This window comes from Balearica regulorum, chromosome 17, assembly GCF_011004875.1.
Source record: "Balearica regulorum gibbericeps isolate bBalReg1 chromosome 17, bBalReg1.pri, whole genome shotgun sequence".
Classification (NCBI taxonomy): Eukaryota; Metazoa; Chordata; class Aves; order Gruiformes; family Gruidae; genus Balearica; species Balearica regulorum.
This window is the reverse complement of record NC_046200.1, coordinates 15,364,723-15,388,755: the sequence shown is the minus strand read 5'-3', so window position 1 is coordinate 15,388,755 and position 24,033 is coordinate 15,364,723. Positions and strand designations below refer to the sequence as shown.

Sequence of the window (24,033 nt, the reverse complement as noted above, 5' to 3'; positions counted from 1 at the left end):
TATATGGTACAAATAATTTACATTGTATCGTATGTATATTGCATTGTATCATATATATTGTATTATACATTAATTATATTGTATCATATAATTTGTGACAAAACCCAAAATAATGAGCAAGAACCGGGTGAGCCTGTCGCTGTATTTACCTTCACAAAGGAAACGCCAGACAGACAGCAGGACTGCTCCTGGCACTGGGGACACCGCCGTCCCTCCAGCACACAGGAATGTATAACCGTACGAAGCACGTACAGGCGCTTTCGGGAATTTATCTTGGGGATCTGAGTCAGGCCAATACCCTGCAATGGGATCCGTGTTCAGGGGCTGTATGTTTTCTGCAAAAATCCGATGGATATCCACTGTGGGTCACCAGGAACAGAAGAGTTAAACGTACGGCCAAGAGGGAAGGCAGTCAGTGACCTTCACAAGGGGCTGCTCCCGTGCCTAGACGGGTTACAGCTTTAAGCGAATTTCCCAACCGCTCAAACCAACTTTCAGTGTTATTTTAGTGTACTGTGTTGCAAGAAAACTTCCATGGTGCAATAAGATGCTTGGAGCTTTTTTACAGCAGAAATATTTGAGCACAGTTCAAGACCTGCCCTCTGCTCTCACCAGTTCCAGTCAAGCCCAGGGACCAGCCACCCAACCCGCACTTCACAGGACACCACCTCAAGAAGGTTCAGCTGCCACCCCGTCCCTCTCCTGTGTGCAAGATTCATGTCCACAGAAGCAGCATCAGCACTTTACTCAAAGTCACAGAAACCCAGACTGGTTTGGGTGGGCAGGGACCCCACAGCCCACCCAGTCCCACCCCTGCCATGGGCAGGGACACCCTCCACCAGCCCAGGTTGCCCAAAGCCCCATCCAACCTGGCCTTGAACACTGCCAGGGAGCCAGGGGCAGCCACAGCTTCTCTGGGCACCCTGTGCCAGGGCCTCAGCACCCTCACAGGGAAGGATTTCTGCCTCACATCCCATCTCCATCTCCCCTCCTGCAGCTTCAGGCCATTCCCCTTGGCCTGTCACTCCCTGCCCTTGGCACCAGCCCCTCTCCAGCTTTCCTGGAGCCCCTGCAGGGACTGGAAGGGGCTCGAAGGTCTCCCCACAGCCTTCTCTTCTCCAGGCTGAACCAGCCCAACTCTCTCAGCCTGTCTCCAGAGCAGAGGTGCTCCAGCCCTCGCATCATCTCCGTGGCCTCCTCTGGACTCCTCACTACCTTTCATTTCCACTTTGGAAACCCCAGGGATTTCCAAAGAAGCCTGCCATAGGCGTACCACAAAGGCAAACAAGCAATTAATGAGCAAAACGACATTTTGTACAAACAAGCGCTTTGCTCGGCCAGGCGAGCAGGACCCTGGCCACCCAGCTCAGCTCCAGGGAAGCAGAAGGATTTTGCCAGCAGGTCCCAAAGCCCCACGGCAGGTCCAGGTGCTGCAGCTTCATCAAGGGCAGCAAAACCTCCATCCCCGAGCTCTCGAGAGCTCGTGTCCAGCAGTTCCCATCAAAGGGACAGGGCTGGGAACAGTTTATTTTTAGACTTCAGTCTCAGTCACATTTATTTTCATAGGAGGTGCATCAAACGCTTACCTTCTCTAAACGCCTGCCTCCTCTGCTTCTCTAACATTTTCAAAACTAGACTGCTCGAGACAGAATTGAAAAAAAATTCTGTTTGCTAACCAGGACATTTTAAACTGAACGAAGCAAGCAAAGAGCCAGCGTACACAGGGGCAACAGCCACTTACTTCCCCAGCGCAGAAAAACAAAAATGGAAGCAGGAAAAGCAGAAAGATAACAGCTATCGGGGTACTGATACAGACCCCCCCCCGGTATGGCGGGAGATGTGGCTAGTTACACCGTTGAGAACAAATGTTGACAAGTACAGCTCAGCATCAGAAGGAAACCAGTTCTCTGAAGCTTCTTCCACAGCTTTACGTTTTCTCCAGCCAACAGAAGAGAGCTGAACTCTGTTGCACAGTTCTGAGGTATAAATTACTGAAGGCCAAACGTTTATATGAAAGCGTTAAGGTACACAAGAAAGGACAAAGCCTCCCTCCGCACAGACGGGCTCCTCCTTTTAAGCGAAACCAAGGCGGCGCTGGCAGGACAGTGACACATGTCCCACGGCTGGCAGCTGCTAGGAAGGACACTGAGCCCAGGGGTCTCACCCCGGTTCGGCTGCTGGAAGGTTTCCACCAAAGGGCCCAAAGCACTGCCGGGAGGACACGGCAAAACTCCCCGCAGGAGGGGGAAGACTCCAGCTGAGCCGGTTTTCAGAGCAAAACTTCATGCAGGTGAAAAATAAAGCTGTGCTCATCCTCCTCCTTTCCTCCCAGGATACACCAAAGTGCTTTTATGCATGAAAATTCATTTTTCTTACCTTCTCAGCCCATTTTTCTTTCTTTATTCTTGTAAGAAGGGGCAAAGCAGTTAAAAAAAAAAAAGAAAACTGAAGGTTTAAACCTATTTTACCAGAGGTAAAAAGAAACACTGTAGCAGGGAATAGAAGGCAGACCACCACAGGAAATCTTCCCGTGGTCCCGTATTAAGATATTACGGAGTACACACCCGTGAAAAAGCAGTAAAATACTCTTTTTCCCCCAAGTAAGGGAGCTAGATCACATCGTCTTTGTGCTTGGTTATAAGACTAAACTAAGCTGTTCAGACTACAACGCTTGCACGTGGGAGCAGATTCTTTGTGTAGAGATCTGGCACAGCAGAAACGCTACTCTTGAGGTTAAATTAAAGAAATCAAAGGTACACTTCACACCAAGCAGTTCAACGAGCCTTCACTCATTTCAATCACAGGAGCGCACTGAAACCAGACGGTGATTTTAAGCATAATGACCCAAAGCCACGTACGTCCTGCTGCCATCCGCGATGCAAGGTATCGATCCCGGCACAAAAGTCTGAGCAACAAAACCTTATCTGGGCGGGAAATACGTTTATTCCTGCTGGCAATACGTGGGTTTGCTATAACACACATCTCATGCGTTATTAGCACTTGGTTAGCTGTATATGAAAACCAACGGCTCAGCTAAACCAGGAGCTCCGTAAATAAATCAGTTTGTAGATTAAAAATACACCTAATGGTAACAGTGGGACACGTGGAACAAAGGGCTTGCTAGATTTAACTTTCATTTGCCTTGTAAAGGAAATAAAAGAGCACAAATATTTAAGGAATGGTGTGTTGAATGCGAGGCAAGCATATAACTCCCTCCATACCTCTGCCGATGCCCTGCTTCAGGGTAATGCCCACTGCCATTAGGAGCCAGCTTACTGTTGGCATTCAAGCTAGTTACTTTACAAATTCTTCCCACCTAAAAATACAGAATTGTAAATCTTCATCAGAGAAATGCCTCAGAAACATTAAAACCATACTACGTTAAAGGTTACGAAGCTCCCACTCCCGTTTCAGCCACCCAGCGAAACCCAGGACCCAGCACTGCAGTCACCTTACGCGGCAAAGCTCTACCACCACCGCCTCCCTGCAGCATCCGCAGGGATTCTTCCCTAAAGCTCTCCGCCCCATCTACGCCGACGGCAGAATTTGACTCTCGCAATCAGTAAGCCTGTTACAGGTATTGTGCATTTAAAAATCCAATGTAAAAACCCTGATGAGATGGGTCCCGTTCCCACGGCACATGCTTTATGCTGTCTCTAAAGCAGGGGATGACAGGTAACATATTAACCTGGAACGTCCCCAAAACGGAGAATATCGGACACGGGCAGGCAGATATTTCATTACGGCACTGTGCAGGCAGCTTAGGGCTGCAGATGTGAAGCAGAATTCCATCCAACCCTGTAATGACAGACCTTATCTGTGCCGAGCTGCAGGGCTGCATCGTCTAAAGGTACTTGGAAGTGCCAATTCAGGGCTCAATGCCCGCAGGCTGTAAGGAGGAAAAAATTGGCTTATTGCAGGACAATAAAGGACGACTTGCTAGACCTCTGCCAAATTTAAAACTAAACTTCCAAGCAGCTTGCCTCCCTAGGCTTTCCAGTTCACAGCAGGAGTCTTTACCGCTTTTCTTGTGGGGTAAAAAAGGGACCAAAGAGGAAGAGGCAGATGCCTTAACCCAGTGCACGCTCAGAGTTTACCTACATAAACACGCAGGCTCCTCGGAAAACAGTGCAAGGGCAGCGGCACAGCTGGGATGTCCCACAGACTACACAGACAAAAGCAAACAGGTAAGAAAATACTAGAATTTCTGTCTCTCAGAAGCAAATCCTATTCCTAAAGGGATCAGAAACCCAGCCAAGTCTTCACCCCCAAAGCATCCCAGCAGAAAATGGCATTTACTATAAGCTTTAGCTAGTGAAACTGCGATATACCAGTAAAGCATAGTTTAATCACGTCATAAATTTCAGATGTGCATTTGTATTGGCTTGCCAATCCTCAGGCTGCCCCAGCATCAGGGAGAAGATCTTCCCTCAATTTAGGGGCTAACTTCTAACTTTACAGAATAAAACTGTACTGATTTTTTTTTAAAAAAAAAAAGTAGTACAGCCACAAGCAGTGCAGGAATCGAGAGCTGGAAGGGCTGGATGAGCAACTTTAGCTTTTACAAAGCCAAACTCGCAGTACTATTAAAAAAATCAACTTTAGAACCAGCACTGAGCACAGGGTGAGATGGCACTGATCAAGCTGTGCTGAATGCACCAGCGTCCCGATTTCTCACCGGCTTTTCAGATTTGTAAGTGGCTCCTGCTCATTTCTGACTGCGAGGCAGAGAAGAGCCCCAGAGGGAAGGGACACATCCTGCACCCCGTCCTTCTCCACCTCCCTGGGCCCTGGCATGACCGTCGCCCATGGGGCGAGTGGAGTAGGTACAACGTGAGGACCAGGAGGATGCAGTAAACCACCGGTTATCTGTACACCGGGGAACATCAGAGAATAAACGAGGATTTCACGCTGTGCACCCCCTGCAGCAGGAGTGATGCGGGGTGCCATGGGAGTGGGGGAGACCACAAAACAGCCTGAAGCACCTGGACAGAGGAATCACCGGTGCTCCCCCGGCACTGCCAGGGCGAGCCATAGATGTGACACGGTTTTTCTTCATCCTCCATCAGCATCTGGAGAGCTGAAAGCAAACTTACCAACTCTTAAGCGTTAGAAACCAAATAATGACAGAATGGTACATCCACCGAGTCTGGCAGGCACCTCAGGCCTCCGGTCCAATCTCCTGCCCTGAGCAGGAGCAGCCAGGTCAGGTTGCTCAGGACCTTGTCCAGCCACAGCTTGAATACAGTCGAGTTTCCTCCATCTCTCCAGACCCCAATTCCAGTATTCGGCCCCCACTCCCAATTAAAACACGTTTCCTTACATCCCCATAGGATTTCCCATGCTCTGGTACCAGCCCATGGCTTCACCCCATGGGGAGCAGAGCCAGGCTCCATCCCCTCCGCACCCTCCCATCGCAGAGCTGTGGGCAGCAATAAGGTCTCGCCTCCTGAGCACACCCACATCTCTCCAGCTTCGTCCTAGGGAGCCCCAAACCAGGCCCAGAGCCCAGAGGGGCCTCCCCAGTGCTGAGCAGAGGGGATGGTCCCTGCCCTCGACATGCTGGCTGCACTTCTGCCAACGCAGCCAAAGAGACAGCTGACCTCTGATCACTCCTGGTCGCCTTGTTGGCCACCCAGACCCCCCCCAGGGGCTCTTCTGTAAAGCCGCCTTCTAGCCAGCTACCCCAGGGCAGGACTTGTGTTCTGCTGAACATCACGAGGTTCCCGTCACCCCGCTTCTCCAGCCTGCCGCGGACCCTTGGAAACTCAGATCTGCCCTCTGATGTAACAGCATCTCTGCTCCATTTGGTATCGGCCGCACACTGGCTGCAAGTGCACTCACCTATTAATAAAGATGTTATAAAGCAAACACTGGGACTAACGTGGTGTAATCTTCTCATGTCTACAAAAAAATAAAATCAAATTACATGTTCAAACAGTACACACTAACAAATATCAAGCCACACAGTGCTCCTAATCAATCCTTGATGGGATATGGCTACCAGGAGCATCAATACAACCCCAGCTTCCTTTGGATCCTACATGTTGTCGGAGGCAATGAAAGCACCAGACGATTCAGCAGCGTGAGCCGACAACATGCCACGCATGCTCAATATGAATTATACAGGATTAAGACAATTGCCACCTCCTTTACTGCTGCAAAATGACTTTAGGTTTGAGCACTCGCCTCCCTCTTGCTTATTAAAATTACATCCCAGGAGCGATTCGAAGCTGGGGAGCCTGCAGCCATCTCTCACCAACACAGACCATGGAGAGACTCAACTGACAAGGAAAGGAAAAACTGCCTGGATAAAATAAAGCCACGTATTAGTTTCACCTGACCACGCACTATAAACCTGTCGTAGTTTTTGCTCCACAAGCTCTGCTGGGGAACACCCCAGCGGTAACAATAAACGGCGAATAAACAGCATCCAGCATCAGTCACAGTAACGCACACACGTGGAAACAGCAAAGCTTGAAGGTCTTGGTCTTTTCAGCCTAAAGGATGAGGTTTCTGAAGTGCACAGCCTTCAGTGCACTTCAGAAGTGCACTTGCACCTAGATGCCTCCAAAAAGGACTTCGAACTAAAAGCTGAAACTTAACTTTATGAACTCTTACCAAGCTGCAGGCACAGGTGACACCATCACCCGCTCACATCATGTCCACATTTTTAAGACAAAAAGGTGCTTATTTAATCATGTCATCCCCGCTCACGCACAGCCCGTCTGGAGATACGGGGCATATCTCTGTCCTATTAACGTGACCGCATCTCAGCCACCCATGTCCGTTCTGGAGCCAAATACACCCAAACTCACCCCGTCTTCGGGACCGGGACCGGTGTGTTTTTCACCCGTTTCCAAGACGAGCCATCACTCCTGACATTTGCAGAAGACCTGAAAAAAAAAGTTGGTGGAACCACCCCTGTGCATTTCACAGAAAAAAAGAAACTTCAAAAATCATGAAGATTCACAGAACTGCCGAATTAGTTGCCATGGATATTTTCTGCTCTGACAAACACTTTAATTCCGTGTTCGGAAGAGTGACAGGCACAAAGCACCAAGTCAGCTGGGAAATGCCCAACATCGCACTTCTGAAAACACGGCTGAGCTTACAGCCCTTCGTCACCGAACGCCGCAGGGAGCATCCCTGAAGAAACGAAGCAAGTAACATGAACGCACGTCCCGGCAGCGGGGCATCAAGTGTCTTCCCAAAGGAGCTTTGCTGCCCATCCAGGGTTACTTCTGCAAGGCCCTGTGACCCCATCTGACAACTACACCATAGAAAGCAGCAGTTTGCTGTTCTTTAAAAGACCATGCAGCTGCGGTGTTTAGTATCCGTACCAATCAACGAGCCAAAAGTAAGAAAATCTTAGGCATATAGCAGTAATGTGCAAGCAGTAGGTGCAAAGGACAGCATTTTCCTGCTCTGTTTCTTATAAAGTGCTTAGTAGAAACCTGCTCTAGCTATTAACAACAGATGAAGGATCACTGCGTTGTGTTAAAGAAGGAAAAGAGAAAGGCACAGACTCCCACTTCACCATATTTATCTTCACATCCATTGCAGAAGCTGCTTTAAACTGCTGCGTGTGCCCAGACAGTGCTCTTCATCTAGAAAGATTTGGAGAATTAAGACTATTTTTAGGGAATGAAGGACCTCCCCCTTGAGTCACTGTAGGGACATGCATCTATCCGGTCGTGATTTCAAAGCAGAAATATCCTTGAAGGGTTAGATGAAAGATTTTTAAAAAAACAAACCAAAACACAAACAGGGAGGTTGATAGAAATACAGTTCGGCCCAAATTAGTGTGAAAGGGCGGGCTGCTGGATGCAGGGAAAACACAACTCGTTTCTAACACATGCGCGAGCCAGTCAATACCGCTTATGCTGCAAAAATTTCACTGCTGCCCACATTAAGCCCTGTGAACTGCACGACATCACTTGCCAGCAGCAACAAACCCAGCAGTTCAGCAATGTCACGCAGTTATGAGCAACATCACCCGGTGACAGCGGGAGGCCGGGATGACTGAGAGCAACAAGCCACGTTTCAACCCAGTACTGCCACCGGCTTGCAAAGGTGAAGGGAATCCTGTCAGCGCCTGGAACGGGACCAAGGAGGAGACTCAGGACCAAGGAACAGAGTTTTCTGCTTTTATCCCAGGGCTGCCACTGCCAATCGAATCATGCCACTGGCCCCCAGTACCAGGCTTTCCATTTGCATCGTTAATTCTGGAGTTGATTGGTACCCAGCCTGAAGGCTCCTCGCACACATGCCGGTGTGAGTCAGCACTCGCTGACCCAACAGCAAGAAGCACATCCAGCTTCGTTATCCTCCAGCTTTAACTCCGCCTGCCCAGCCTGCAGTTGTCAGACGAAGAAATATTAAGTAATTAATTATTAAACAAGCTTTTTGATTGAAACCAAACAAAGGCTGATATAAAATGTACAAAGATCCCTGTCAAAGTGCCATAGGAACGATTAAAATAATTGAACGGCATAATGAAGACCTGAAGGGAAATTTAACACCCTCAGCTAGCTGGGGTTTTGAAGCACTATCCCGTTGAGGGTGTTACGGCACGGCGAGCTGCTCGCCCTCCAGATAGCAGGCTGGGCCAACTCACATTTCAGGGTGACGACCTGATGTTGGCCATCGGCATCAGATCTGAAGAGACCTACAAGAAGCAAAGGGCTCCGATATCACTGCACACTTAAGTTACCTAAAACTACCCAAATAAGTTATCTAGCCACAATGCAATTTCTATGTAAGCACAAAAAACAGAAAAGAAGCTCCACAGTCTGACTTGCTGCAACATAAAAATGAACCTCCAGATAATGAAAGTCCAAGTCATTCAGCAGCAAGCGTAAATACTGCACGGTGCACTGACTGAAAGCTCCTCTTGGGGAGGAAATCAGGTAGGTTAAAAGGGATACGGCACAGAAAAACACAGCAGGTTTCTCACATGACTTCTGACAGGGAAGATCAACTCCTTCACCACTGACTCATTGTGGGTACAGAGGATGACAGACCACGCAGCACAAATTTAAACCTGTAATTGGAGCAAAAGAAGTCAGAAATGAATACATATTACCCTGGAAAACAAGAGGTACAGGCGCTACAGCCAAAAGGCAGGTGATGCCGGTCACCTCCGCACACCTGGACCAGAAGAGACAGCCGTATCGCTCCTCGAGCGTGCCCAGCAGCACGCACCAACAGCGGATCAACCTCAACCGTTTCTCAGAGGCGAGCAAAGCCAGCGCCGTCACGAAGCAGCAGCCAGCTCACACAAGCTGCAAAAGGCAGAGCTGAGCAGCAGCAACCAGCAGCGTGTGGGAGAAACGCAGGACCGGAACAGCGACCTTCCCCTGCCCTTGCAGAGGACAACGAAGGACGGCTACAGCAAAGGCCTGACTACACCTACGTGTTATCCGGCAACAAAAGCCCAACAATTGAGACCAGAAATGAGTAACAGGCATCTTACTCTCCCGTAAGCATCCGAGCAGCTGAGCTCCATACCTGCAAACAGTTCCAGGAGCTACAACTGCAGTGTGAGCGAGGCTACCCAAGAGTTCACCGTGCAATCAGCCTCGAGACAGCAACACGGGCTGCAGCCGTACCGCACAAAGCCGGAATGCATCGCCCCTCAAAACCTAGTTCTGCACAAGACAAACTAGTTACTCCTGCTCCAATTTCATCAAATGACACATTTGGGCCAGTACACACGATTTACAATTATAGGGGTGGAAATAAAGTATCTTAATAGTCCATAGCTCGTTGGTGGTTTGTAACCAGGAAACAGAACCAGGTACAATACTGCAACCCAAGGAACAGTATAAAAATCCCGACACAGTGCTAACAATCAGGCACTGATGAAAACACCCGTAAGGACTAAGGTCTCAGACTTGTGCTCTCCTGCACTGTCGCTGTTTGGAGTCAAGTCAGCCCCACATCCCCAGCGCAGCACTAAACTGGGAGAGGAGCAAACGAGCATCATCGCTCGTCTCGCACCACGGCGGCACTCGAGTGCTGCTCTGAGCCACGCACGCACCGTGTCCCCAGTTACACGGCACGGAAGAGGAGCTTCCTCAAAAACAGGCAAACGATGAACAATGATCAACAGCAAAGCACCATATGGATAAAGCGAGTTTCGTGTGAAAACAAGATGACTAGGAAGATGAATTATTAAAACACTGTTTAAAAACAAGTAGCTCAAAGTCACCATGCAGCTATGGGGCTGTCCTTGAAACCCGCATGCTCCAACACCCCAAGGAGGACAAACAGTCAAGGGCATTCAGCTACTTTATGTGTGCGGAGGGACAAGCTGTTATTAAAAAAAAAAAAAAAAAAATCCATTCTGGGAGAGTATCTCTCTCTCTCCTCATTGTATCATGTACAAGCTAAATGTAAGGGAAGATTTTTCCCCCGCGGGTGGTGCGGCACAGGAAGAGGGGCCGGGGAGGCTCTGCAGTCTCATACCTCGGAGACATTCAAACCTCAGCAGCTCCAAGTCCTGAGCAACCTCACTGGGTGGCCGGACTCTGAGCGGGCATTGGACCAGAGCTCCCAGAGGTCTCTTCTGGAAGTCCTCGATGCCTCAATTCGACTCTAGCGTCAGCAGCGGTTTTGAAGCTCCTGCCTGAACTCACCGCCTTGGGTTTCAGCTGAAGTCGGAAGAAGCAGGGGAAAAAAAAAAAACACCCCTCTGGGTTGTATTCAAGACCTTACAATGCTAAGCAAGAGTTAAGTGCTGGATAAACAATGCTAGCGAAGAATGCTGCTCTCTGGGAAACAGCTTTTCCAGGGAACCAGCTGCCCACGGCCCCCACCTCTGCAGGATAACGGCAGCTAAACCACCCCGGGCACCCACGGCTCCTCCGAGAGCAGGCCCAGCACGGGGAGCTAAGGCTGCTCGCTGGCGAGGAGCCTTTCACTTCACAACAACGACCAAGTCGCACACAGCATGAAGTGGTTTTTCCTCCTCTGTTTGGTGCCGCGAGCACAGAAAGCTCTGCTGAAGGCTCTTCAGACACCTAACCCACCGACCACAGGCTACGGACCAAACCCACAGAGGAGACAACATGAAAGTCGAGCTCTTTGGGATACGGGAAAGCTGCCTGCAGAAGACAACACTCATCTGGAGCATCGATCACAAGAGCCAATGCCAATCTTTGATGAATTAATACTTACCTAAAGATCCTCTCTAATCTCCTTGAAAACACTTATCTGTTCAAGGTGATTAGATTCCCCTGTACAGACATGCTAATTATAGATAATGATAAATCTATAAGCGGCAGCATGCCAGAGCAGTTTAGAAAGAGAGTTGTGATCATTAGCAAGTCAAGTAGACTAGTTGTGCCATGCTTAAACTGCCTTCCGGCACAGACCTCACCTTCATGCTCCAGATTTCCAAATCAGCCAGAAAACATAAGTCGGGGAAAAAAAAAAAAAAAAAAAAAAAAAAAAAAAACAACCACAACCTAAGAGGGACAATCGAGGGCAATTAAAATGGCCCAACTATCTTGCTGTGTGACTCCTGGAAGTTCCTAACTCCACACACCTAACTCCAGAGGATGGTACCGCTGAGGAAATCTTCAAGAATTACTCAGCTGTTACCATTTTCCACAGGTTCAGAGTAGGGAACGTGAAGCAAAAGCGCACATCCTGCAGGAAGCTTCGCTGGCAGCAACACCTGATGTCTTCATAGATTACGCAAAGATGCAAGCGGCTTTAAATACCCCATTTCGAAAGAACAGTCTCACCAGAATCTTTAATTCAGCAAACTGTCCTTGTGAAGGCAATGGGGTGGAACACCAGCGTTGCACCTGGCTGCGGGAGAAGACCCCCCCCAGCACAGCTCCTGCCGTAGGGTGCTGCGCCCACCCACACCCTATCACCATGGGAGCTCCCAAGAGGCTGCATGAGATTTTAAGAGCTCAACTCTACAAACAAACAACAAAAAACAAACAAAAAAAAACCTACCAAGAATCAGCACCCGGCAAAGTGACAGGCTGGTTTTTAAAGTAAGCTAAACAGTGAGCAGCAAGAAATTCAAATGAAACAAAAAACATCAATCCAGAGCTAAATCAACACACACAAGGAGGCCGCTTGGGCATCACGGGGCAGTTTCTCCAATTAAGATGACTTTTAGCGCGCAAGCAAAATGAAGTTTCTATCAAGCTAGTCCCGAATCGCCAACAGCCAAATCATCCAGGTTGTGCACCACCTTCCAAACCCACCTTACAAAGGCGTCAAAAGGCAGGGAGACGAGGAGCACGCAGCGACCCAGCACCCAGGGCATGACTGAGCCCTGCAAAGCCTTCAGCAGCTGCAGCAGAGAAAGAAAATCCTGGGATGGGCACAAAGACCCAGCAGAAAGTGAGAGACATGACTCACAATAGCAACAGACCTTTCTAGAAGTTATTTCCTAAATTCCCTACCAAAAAAAAAAAAAAAAAAAAGTCAAAGCAGCAGCAGGCCACACGTTGCCCAGCAGCCTGCTCACGTATGAAAACGCGCAGCCTCCTGCTCCTGCCAGTTACCTAGAAGTCATATTAAAATAAAAACGTGAGTTTAGCCCAGATTGTCTGAGGGCCACTCTGCAATTAGCAGTTCGAGCTGACACTCCGTGAGCTGGCACGACCACTATTTAAAAGCATTGGTTTTGAAGAGTATCATGGAGGCTTTTTTCCATTTAAGAAAAAAACTTCATCACGTGTTCTGTACTGTATTTTTGTACTCCTGACTCAACCAAATTAACTCAGTTCTCATCGAGCCCTTCGATGAAAAGAAGGCACAGAAATCTTCCCCATTCCTTTTCCCGAGGAGCTGCGGCGGGTCTGTGCTGGATGAAAGCTCCACGAAGCAACGCAGTTTCAACTCCTTCGCATGCTGCTCAGAATAATTTCCTTGGGTGTTTTTTGTTTGTTGCTTCAGCCTAAAACAGATCAAACTGTCTTAAAATAAACCCAGTTGTTCCAACCTAAAAGAATTGTTGAAGAAAATCACTTGTTTGCTCATGACAGACTTGGCACCAATACAGGAAAAAAAAAAAAATATTCTGACGTGGTTACAAGTGGAGCATTAAACTTCAACAACCTTTTCAAGCCGTAGAGCTCTGCTAGTCCAGATCTGGACTACAGTTCAAGAGCATGAGCATACCAGAAAGGATTACAAGTAAATTACCTCTCAGTAATTCAGCTAATTTACTTGTGGGGGTGCTTGTTACAGAGCATTTTTGTTTGACTTGAGTTTGGGATGAAGTTTGTGTCAGGAGGAAAAACAGCTTTTGCAGAGAAGTCCTCGCTCATGGGGTTTGGTACGTTAAGGATGTATGCTTCTCTAAAGCTCTAACCATCTTTACCATCCAGGATTGTTTTCACATTCTGAAATAGAGCCAACGCATACTCCACAATACTGAAGGAGGCAGCTCACTTGTCTTCCAAGTAACAAGAACAAACGTTATCCTAAAGGATAAAACCACCAAAATCCTACAACGCCCATACGTTTATATTTTTACCGCTCAACTGACACGAGAAACACCAAAAAACCTACTAAGACAACATCACGTCCAACATCCTCCTCACCGAACCTACGTCCCGCCTGTACCAAAACCCTCGTGGCGGACGACGAAGCGAGCCAGGCAAGGCTTTTGAGTCACCGCTCAGGGCTATAACTTCCTTCCTTCCTCCAACAAGGCAGCTCCTGCCCGAGCGCAGCATCCCGGGTCATCCTTTCGCCTCGGACGCGGCCGCCGCAGCGCTCGCAATTCCACGCACGGCGATCGGAAATATTTTCAGTCTCGGGTTTCCTGCCCGGTAAGGGAAAAAAGCAGCAGGCACAGGTTATAAAAGCAAATCAATTTGAGGCGAGAAAGGGTCGGAGTGGGGGTTTTTTTTGGTCAGAAAGCTTATGATTTTGGCTCTAAGGGCAGTGGAGCCGCTGCAGCTGCTGCGGGAGGAGGCGGAGGGACGGGGATGAAGGGGGCGGCTGAGCCCCGCACCCAGCCCCGCCGAACCGGCACCGGCAGATCAAACCCCGAGTTTTGCTCTAAAGAAGGAAAATGTTAACAAACACAAACCCACCCGAAGTCAGTAAAACGACGAGATTTCCGTCCTGCCCGCGGAGCGCTCCCCGCCGGGTGGCCACGGCTCGTCCCCCGCCACCGGGGGCACCTGCCGGGCCTGCCCGGGGTGGGGGGGGGGGGCCGACCCCGCTGGCGGCACCCGGGCAGCCGGCACCGGGCAGCCGCAGGACACCGCGCCCCGCAGGCAGGGCCGGGCCGAGCGGCCACCGGTACCGGCCCGTTCCCCCCGCCCCCTCCGGTCTCCGGTACCTGTAGTAGCTGAGGAGCCCGTTGCTGAGCACGAACCAGCGGCGCTGGTAGCCCTTCAGGTAGTTGGTCCACTTGAAGAGCCAGCCCTTGTAGGTGTCGGAGCCCGGGGCGGCGGGCGGCCCCCCCGCCGGTCCCCCGCCGCCCCGGCCCCCCGGCTCCGCGCTCATGGCCGGCAGCTCCTGGCAGGCCAAACAGGGGACGGCGCTGAGGAGAGAGACCAGCCCGCGGGTGCTGGTGCTGCTGTTACCGCCGCCGCACAGCGCGGCCGCCTTCCCCATAGACCCCGCGGCGCGGCGCGGCCCGGCCCGACGGCTCCGCTCCCGCCGCCCCGCTCCGCTCCGCCGGGCACCGGCCGGGGGCGGCGCCGCGCCCACGTGACGCGGGGGGGGGGAGATAGGGGCACGTGAGGCGGCGGCGCGGCGCGGGCGCCCCCTGGCGGCGGGGCGGGAACAGCCTCCCGCGCCCCCTCCCCTCCCCCGCCATTTTGACCCCCGCCGCCATTTCGCGGCCCCGCTGATACCGGGGCGGGGGAGGGGGGGTAGTGTTATCGTGATACCGGGGGGTATCATGGCTTCGCTGCACCGACCTCGCCTTTACAGCCAGGCTGCAAGGGTGATCAAGCGGTCGGCGCCTCGGTGGAGCAAGGCTCCAGAGAGCGAGGGGGTTTTATGCGGCCCAGCCGCAGGCAGGACCCCAGAGCCACGGCCTGAGGAGCCCCACAGCCTGGCAGGGTTGTGCCGTTGCTCCAACGCCCCTCTCACCAGCCCACTGACCTTTTTTTTATGAGCTGGGTCCTGTCTGAGGGGGATCCCTCTCCACGGTGAGCCCAGCAAAGCACCACAGGGACCTGTGGCAGATGCTGCCCTGCCAGGCATCCCTGCGTCCGTCCCCCCACCCTCCCAGTCCCGGGGGATCGCCTTTCTCTGATCCCTCTAATCTGCGCTGATCCCCCTGATCGCGTTACCGCTCGCCCATCACCTGCCCGTGCACCTCCGCCTGCTCGCTCATGGCTGCCCTGGAACCGGGAGCTCCTGCCAGCATTGCTGGGGTCTCAGAGGGGCCTCGTGGGCTGCGGCGCAGACCATGAACGTGACCTGGGACCAGCCATCTCTGTCCTGGCGTGACAGCTGGGCCACGGACCCACCGCAGGGCAGGGAGGCTGGGCTGCTGCGTGCTGCTGTGCTGGAAGGGGGAACAGGCGGGGTGGTACAAGGCCCATGGGGAACCTCACAGCACTTAGAGGTTCCAGCAGGCCAGCAGAAAAGCAGCAAGTAAAGGTCTTGTGAACAAGCGCCATCAACACTGAGTGGCTGGTTTGAGGCTGAGCAGGGAGGTGTCAGGCTGGGCCTGGCCACGCGATGAGCAGCGATGGGCTGAGATGTGGGTGAAGGGGCTCCCCCAGGCCCTGACACCAGCCCTGCAAACATCTCCAGTGAACCATGATCTGGGCTAGGCAGCTTCTCAGGTGAAGAAAGAAGTACGCAAACTCCATCCCCTGCTCTGAACAGAGCTGCTTCTGCCCCCCTGAAGCTAGTTGATTGGTTCCTCCCATTCTAAAGAGACGCCCCTGAAAGTCCCTCAGCCGCAAGCACCGGCACCTCTGGCACTAGCAGACGCTGAGGCAGCTCATAAGGGCAACTCCTACGTCTGGAAACAGTCTGAGAGTACTTTGGACTCCAAAGGCTGGCACGTTCCCATCAGAAGGATCTCAAGTCTGTCACCCAGCTGAATGCCTCTCCAGATAGGCTTTGACATCTGGGGGCAACATCTGGCGGTTTTAGAAAGCCTGAGACAGGGAGGCATCAAAATTAGTGTCCAACAGGCCTTGCAACACCCCAACATCCTCTAATCTAAAAGTGTGTCCAGACCTTCTGTTGCCAGGATCTCGAGGGCTGTCGGTATTTGTGAACTGAAGCCTCGCGAGAGATGAAACATCCCTCTTGATGTAAATACACCCCAGACTACCTGCATGAGTACCAGCATCTCAAAGTCTCCACACATCCTGGCATCTCTTGTGGCTGCAAACAAGGTAAGACACCTCCGGCCATGTCAGAGCAGAGAGGGGCCTCAGCTGATTCTGCATCGCACATCCTCGTGATTCCTGAGTGATTCCAGCATATGCTTGGGATCGGGCCCTGCGCTGGATTGGACACAGGATGGCAAAAGTCCTGCAGTTTGTACTGAGTGTACTACAGATGCATCACGCTGACCCTGTGACTTTTAACCAAATACAGAGTCAAGGACAAATCTGTCAGGTCCTTGTGTTTGGTACTTGGGGTGCTGCTGTGGGTTCCCCCCTCACGGTAAGCTCAGCCCTTGAACATCTCCAGTCACTGTCTTTAGCAAAACAGCCCCCTCTCTGACTTAGTTTGCATTCCATGTTAAAAACCATCTCATCCCTTTTGCTGTAGGTACCCATTTTTGCATGGGGGCAGACGGGCAGATCAGGACTGGGGCCTGGTGGCTGTTTGGGCTTTGCAGCCAGCGTCACTGCCCTCTCCTGGGAAGAGAGGCTGCAAGGAAGGGCTACGGAAGTTGGGAGTGACGAAATGTCACTGGGAGTCTGGATCCAAAACACCATTTGCTCCCAGCCTTGTTAAGTGCAAAGAGTATGTGGGAGGAGGTGCCCAGGCCTTTCCAGTAGCGCATAAGAGTCAAGTTTCCCAAGAAAATTAAACAAATAAGACACTCTGTATGACTCTATCCATGCCCAGTTTCAGCCCTAGCAGGCAGAGGAATAAAGAGCTCTGTGGTATGAAGTTGCCACATAGCTACTGAAAATGGGAGGCCAAGGGAGGAAATAAAACCACTCGATTCATGCCCCCATGAAAGGGAAAGATTGCAGCATGCTCTTGGCACATCAGACACTGGAGAATCCAGAGGAGAGGGTGCTGTCAAAAGAGGAATCTGCACTAAGCAGGGCACGGTCTGCTGCTGGGCTTGGGGAGCACCTTGCAGCATTGGGAGCAGGGCACAAGCCAGGCTGTGCCACATCCCACCCCCACCCCTGTCGGATGGCCCCTGCCGAAAATTGCAAACTGCCCGGGGTGATGCCCAGTCAGGACTCAGGTCACTTCTCTCACTTACAAGCAACGGTCCCGCAGCTTCCTCCTCTAGAAAGGGACGTACATGGTCTCTCAAATCCACACAGGCAGAAACCCTGTCAAGTGAAGGGCCTCATCCTGCTGCCAGGAATGATTTTATTGCCACCTTCGGTAAGAACAGAGTCGGACCCTGACACACAGGCAAGGTACAGGCAAGGAAACTAAAGCCAAGGAGAGGAGCCAGGAACCTGCACTCCTGGCCCAGTCCCTTCGTCAGGAGACATCCTCCTCCTTGCTGGGATAGCAAAGCCTAAAACGGTGAGACATGTCTTCATGCCACTGCTGCAATATACACCAACTATGAGAGGCGGCCCCAGCCCTGGAGACCTTAATGCAAATGCTCTTTCAAATCTAATGCTTTTATCTGGAAGAGCTCAGTCCCAGCAGAGTCAGCAGCTTTGCCAGGAAGTGAGAGAATGGATTTTGTGCTTTATTTCTTGGCCTTCTTGCCCTTGACCTTCTTCTTCTTCCTTTTTGACTTGAAGAGGGACCGAACCAAGTAGCCTCTCCAGAGGGCCTGGATGCGGATAGCAGCAAGGTTCATGGTGGCCGACTCCTTCAAAGCCTGCTCCTCCTTCTCCCGACGTATCCTGCGCTCCTCCTCAATCTGGGAATACTCCTGGAGAAGCACAGCGTGCTTCTCTGTCAGCAGGGACAGCTGGGCCTTCTCCTGGGCATAGGCAGCCTGAACCTCCTCATACTCAGCCTAGCGAGACAGCAGACACAGCAATTCTGAGGGCACTCAGAAGCCCCTCCCCACACATCCTTAGGTGAGGGTTCTTAAACCCATCCCAAATCCAGGCCTAACGACGACTGGGAGCTGACTTGAGCCTTTCCAGAGAGACTGAAAAAGGAAGCCTGTGCCCAGTGCCCAGGGAATTCCATGAGATGCCAGGTCCTGGTATCCTCATGCTTCTCTGAAAAATAAACTCATCATTCTCCCCGTGTTGCAAACAGCATCCACCTCAGCTGGACACTCTGACACGCAGGTGACACGCAGGTCAGAGCCCCTCTGCAGATGCTCTGTGTGAAAAGACGTGTCAGTGCAGTTTGGGTAAGGCTGAGCCTCAGCTAACAGCTTTGCTAAGAAGCCATTTAGATGAGTGGCATTGAAGCTGGGCTAATATGCTGTACACTGCTGGCAGCGTGAGAAGAGTCAGACGATGTCAGCCTGGAAAATGCCTAGGACAGGTAGTTTTAATGTGTTACTGCACTTCCAAGCTCAGCAGCAGTGTGTGCCTTTGAGGAAGCCACGCAGAGGTGGAAGATTAGGGGACCCAGCAGTGTGCCTTAGCAAGTTCTGCCCCAAACCTGCCGTGACATGGTGACAATTAGCAGCCAGCTTCTAGGCCCCTCCCTACGTTTTGCTTTGTTAGTAATCCAGCAGTTTTTAGTTGTCTCCATAAGCAGGGCAGGAACAGGAAAGCAAGTGGGGGTCTTCTCAGAGGTGAGGTTGGATGCTAAGGCAGTGACATGCATGCTGTTTGGTTTCTTAGTGCTTGAGAGACACCTCAAGGGGGCCAGCAGAAACAGGAGCATGATTTGGGCACCACATAGGGCCAATGGGATTGAAGCAAAACTGAAAACCCTGTTCCCCAGCGTCAGGTGGGCATGTCTGACAGAACATGGTAACCCATTTGCCCCCAAATACTGTGCGACTTAGCAGTGAATGTAATTTTTTTTAAAGTCAAAGCAGCAGAGAACTCCTGAACGCATAGGCAGGGCAAAGATACCTTTCCTTCTAAAGCCTGTACGTCTGGATGGAGAACTGCCCCTCGCTTCCATGGCCTCCTGTGTAAGAGCCACGTGTCCGTTTTGACAGGGACCTACCTGAACGTATCACCTCATGGGGGAGCAAAGCACTTTAAAGTGGATACCTGTTTTTCTCCCATATCTGTGTCATATTTCTGGATCCAGTTCCCAATTTCCATCTCTGCCCTGCACTTCCTCTGAAACACAAAACAAGATAGGTTCCTTGCAGGCACCTGAAGCCTGGTAAAAAGTAACCTGAGTCAGAAAACAGCGTAGCTTTTAACCTCAGCATCATTACATTTTAGTATAACACCTCCTCCTTGTGGCAAGCTTCCTTCAGCTGGCAGATACTTTGTTTGCCCTGGTTTGAGGATTCTCATGGGACATTCCCTGAGGCCAAAAGGACCTTTTTGTGGTTTACAGCATGGAGCTGGGGAATTGAAACGCATCTGAAAGATGCACTCTGCAGTAGGAAATGAACATGTCTGATGGAATGTGGCAAGTCATCGACCAGCTAGGGCAATCACCCTAAAATTAAGGCAATAGAGAACTACTAAATATGAAAGCGGGACAGAAAGTACTCAAAAGATGGTGCCTTTTAAAACAAAGAGCTATTTCTAGCTGTAAAACAGTTTAACTGCAGTATAACCAGGTACAGGCACTTTACCCCAAGCTGCTGTTTCTGTGCTCCGTGGAATCATCAAGGATCAGCCAGAGCCCATCACAAGTGCCACACGATTTCCTGTATGACACTGACCCAGGATGTCCCAAGGGCTCCCAGGCCATCATGAGGTCAGACTTCAGCTATTTACACCACCAGGACAATCTTGGGCCACCTGGGGCTAGAGGACGTGCTAAGGAGGGGGAGAGGAGACCTCTGTGGTCAGTAAATCTCTGCCTGAACATTACCATGAGCTGAGCAACTCAAGAAATACTGCAGGGGCTGGCAGCCTCAGAAGAAACTGCCTGATAAAACCACTCCGTTAAAGGAGGTGTAAATGGGTGGATTTGGGATTTTGTACTGCGGCTCTAACTTGCCTTCCATGCTTTGTCGGTGCCTAGCCCCACTGCCACTTTGCTCTACATCATCCAGAGACCTCCTGCCTGTGGGAGGTCAGTGCTTGTTTGGAGTAAATACCAAATAGGAGCAAAATGAGGGGAAAAATGCTCTTTTTCCAGTTACAGGTTCTTTGTGCCCTGTGTCATCAGCATGCCCTGCTCCTGTTTCCTCCTCCTGTATCTGCTCAGCACTGTGATAAATCACATTTCCCCCTCACTCCACTCAACCTGACTCCTTGGCTTGTGTCTTCAGCAAAGGGCCAGACAGAGCAGGAACTGCTTAGCTCCCAAGATCACCTGTGCTCCATTTCAAATACTACAATCAACTCTAAAAGATGACTTTATATACAGCCAATAAGTATTACGTTCATTCTGCTTACCCCACACCAAATCCCTTCTTGCCTGTTCTGCTGTAGCCTTGCTGCTCTGCACCCTGACTAGACCACAACCTCTCTCGTGTGCGGTGTCACAGCGCTGTAAAAAGGTGTTTTCGGAGCTAATTGAGCAGGCAGGAGGAAGACCTGAGAGCAGGCTACTTCCCTGCTGTTGCTGCAGGGTTGCTTTCCACTGGAATCAGCAGAGCATGAGGACAGAGCAGGTACACTCTGACAAACAGCATGTGCATCCTGCCAGGAACTAGCAGGAACCAAGTAATTACTTGCAGCAGCCAGACCTGACAGCACTACAAAAGGTTTTAAATCTCCTGTTCTAGAGCTCTCCTCCTGTTTACCTTTCTGAGAGCCAGCTCTGATGCTCGATGCTCCAGTACAAGTGCATTGAGTTGAGCTCCTAGCTGCTGAACGTCCTGCTGTAGCCTGGCACACCTGGCCTGGGAGGCTTGCAGCTCCTCTTTTTGCTTTTTTTCTCCTTGTTGCTTCATCTGCTGGATGCCAGCCTTGCAGTCTTTGGTCAGATCTTGTATGTTGTTTCTGAGGTCTTTGATTACATCGTCCTTCTTGTGAATCTACACCCAGAAAATACGAGAAAGAAACACTGCTGAAGCTTAAGGTGGACAGAAGTAAGGCACCCTTGCAAAGGTGGAGGAGATCTAAGAGGACACCCTGGTAGCAACCTGCCACTGCTGGCTGAGGGAGCAGAGCTGGATTTACACAAGGTGCTTTGGAAACCTTTCCCCGCTGCTCCTCTGTGAGTCTGTGAGTAAGGGTAGAGAACGAACAAGCCATATGAGACTCACTGGCACTGCCATCTGAGGAAGAGCCAAAATCAGAGCCACTGGAGCAAGTCCCGTGGCTGCCTCAAGCTTTGGATTAGGCTCAGAGTGACTGTCCGGGGCATGCAGCTCAGTCTGCTGCCTGCGAGAGAAATCCTCAGCTGGGACCGGTGAAACAGATTTATTCATGGTCCCTTGGTCAGGCTGCCAAATTGCACATAAAAAATCTCAAGTGTCTCGATTCACAGCTCTCCAAGGAGCGGAGGGAATGGGGAAAGCAGGCCCTTGTCTCCGTCAGCACCATTCAGCGCAGCGAGCACATGACAAAACCTTCCCCTCCAACCCCTCTTGCAGGAAGGAGAAAGAAAAGCATACGTATAGAACAAAGGGCTGCTTGTCAGGAGTTCAGGGGCTTGGATGCTGGCACAGCCCATGAACTCAGAGAAAGAGCCTGGGAAATGCCCATTTGTTTAGCTGTACCTCAGTTGCCTTCACTGAAAAAATGAAGAATTCGTATAATCGTATATTAATCACAAGTGCTCTAAGGCAGCTAGTATTACAGAGTTGGAAGTCACAGCAATGTTGGTTTTTAAGCAAGAGTGAAGGCAGAGCAGGTATTAAAAATGGATTTTAATCAGAGCGATCTGTCCCTGGAATGACTTTTCATCATTTCATCAGCAGTGAACAAAGTCTCGTGCTGGCAGCTGACATTGTAGCCCTGCCAAAACATTACTGCAGCAATTTGTGCCTGTCCTGCACCTCCTTTTGAAACTCAGTGGCCTGTGTCATTCAAGTTGGCTGGTGAGAACAGGTTCAAAACATGCCAAATTCAAGTTTTAAAAAAATCAAGCATGCAATAAGCATTTTTCATTCTATTTTATGATGAAAATAGTATCTTTACATTTAGGATCTGGTTCAGAAATCATTTCTGGAACTTCCTCTTTAGGAACTGCAAGAAAGGGATGGTTTGTCAACTTACCAAAGTTTTGCTTCAATAATGTTTTGTTGGAAAACACATTCCCACAGCATCATACCTCCTCCTCTCGGGTCCGGATTGCTGCTGCCAATTCTGCCTGTAAAGCTGTGATTGCTTCAGTGTTTTTCTTAATCTGGAGGGAGATGTCTGCCATGAACTGAATCTTTTCTTCCTCTTCTGCAGGACTAGTCAGGAGTCTCTCGAGTATGAAATTCCGGAACTCCCCAAAGGCTTTGATAAACTCTTCAGCTGGTGAGTCTCTCGCCCAGGCTTCGTATTTCAGAGCCTGGCAAAGTGAAGGGTTGGCCAGCAAGAGTCTCAGGACATTTCTAACAGAGCATTTCAGACGTTGCTCTAGCAAGCAGAAACGGCCCTGCTGTTCCTCAGCTCTCATGGTGTCCCCTTCTTCAGAGCTGGAGAGCAGGTTCCCCATGTCATTTGAAAGTTTTTGGTGCTCAATCAGGCTGTTTGTGATCTCAGGTCCCAGCATATCAGCAAACCTGTCCAGAGAGTCGATAATATGTGGGATCAAGCTGCTCATCTCCAGCTTGGCAATCGTGTCATCCAAGACAGTTATGATTCTTTCCGTCTCAATGCTATCAGGTTTTAACCGACATGGATCTAAGATCTTCCTGGCACCTGATGTGATCGTCACTCTCTCTGGAGTTGCCATGCCCTTTACCAGGGGCTTGTTTCTTTGCTTCATGTCCTGAGATGGTATCTGGAGCGCAGCTGGATCCCCTGTCGCCATAGCTTCAGTTAAACACTTGTGAGTTGAGCGTTCTGAGGTCTAGAAAGGACACGACATCTCCTACACAGGGCGAGACTCAGTCAGAGAACACCTCTGCTACTGCTGTCACATAGTCTTCTTTCTCAGGGTTTCTAAAAGGAAAGTATGGTGACAGCATTAGAGAAACGATGTAATTTGGGAAAACGTGGGAGTTTCAGATTACACCAGAATTCTCCCTGGGTCTGGGCACAGGGTCAGGACACGGTGTGGTGCGTCAGAACTGGTCCGTATCCCAGAGAGGCTGTTAAACACCCTGGGGATGGCGGAGAGTGATGGACTCTTGGCTTTGAAGGCTGGTGGGGAGAAAGCTCCAAACTCCTAGGGAGCAGCTGGGGTGGAGAAGCACGGGTGGCAGCTCTGCTGTCCCTCGAGGTGTGTGGAGAGGGGCTTGTGGGTCCTGGGGCCACCATGGAGGGCAGGGCTCCCACTGTGAAACGGGCACCTCCGTCCCTCCGGGCCTGCCACTGCCAGGGGGACCGGGTGGGAGAGGGGATCCGAGTGCCGGGGGCAGCTGGGGGAGGCTAACGGGGAGTGAAGGGTCTGGGGCAGTGAGGCGCCAGGGGAACGCAGGGATGCCCCGGTTGGGAGAGAACCAGAGGTGGGAGGGGGAACCCCCCGTGTGAGGGTCAGGAGGATCAGGGGGGCCCGGGGCAGGAGGATCGGGGGGGGGGGGGGGGGGGGTCTGAGGAGAGGCCTGGGGCCGGGGGGGCAGCGGCCCAGGGGCGATCCCGGGGGTTCAGGGGTGTCTCAGGTCTCGGCTCCCGGGGGGGAGTCCGCCCGGGCTGCCTCTGGTCCCTGCAGCGTACACGGTCCCTCCCGATCCCGATCCCGGTCCCGATCCCGGTCCCGGTC

General features: G+C 51.1%; 2 protein-coding genes across 4 annotated transcripts in view; both read right to left on the bottom strand.

Moving 5' to 3' along the window:
* OSBP2 (oxysterol binding protein 2) overlaps positions 1 to 14,692 on the bottom strand; it is a 120,209-nt gene extending 105,517 nt beyond the window's left edge. For both annotated transcript variants that reach the window (XM_075769676.1, XM_075769677.1), the window contains exons 1-2: positions 14,330 to 14,692; positions 6,819 to 6,896 (exon numbers count right to left, since the gene is read on the bottom strand). In XM_075769676.1, the coding sequence (XP_075625791.1) occupies positions 6,819 to 6,896; positions 14,330 to 14,607 (356 nt within the window). In that variant the 5' untranslated portion in view covers positions 14,608 to 14,692. The remainder of the gene's footprint in view (positions 1 to 6,818; positions 6,897 to 14,329) is intronic.
* A 2,777-nt stretch (positions 14,693 to 17,469) lies between these two features.
* On the bottom strand, positions 17,470 to 23,705 carry DRC10 (dynein regulatory complex subunit 10). Of its 2 annotated transcripts, XM_010311637.2 has the most exons (4): positions 22,450 to 23,704; positions 20,975 to 21,208; positions 19,311 to 19,382; positions 17,470 to 18,139 (listed from the first exon to the last, which is right to left on the bottom strand). In XM_010311637.2, the coding sequence occupies exons 1-4, from the start codon at positions 23,140 to 23,142 to the stop codon at positions 17,864 to 17,866; spliced, it is 1,275 nt and encodes a 424-aa protein (XP_010309939.2). In that variant the 5' UTR covers positions 23,143 to 23,704; the 3' UTR covers positions 17,470 to 17,863. The 2 variants fall into 2 exon arrangements, with proteins under 2 accessions (XP_010309939.2, XP_075625796.1); XM_075769681.1 differs by lacking the exon at positions 19,311 to 19,382 and having other exon boundaries at positions 22,450 to 23,705.
* Between the last annotated feature and the right edge of the window lie 328 nt (positions 23,706 to 24,033).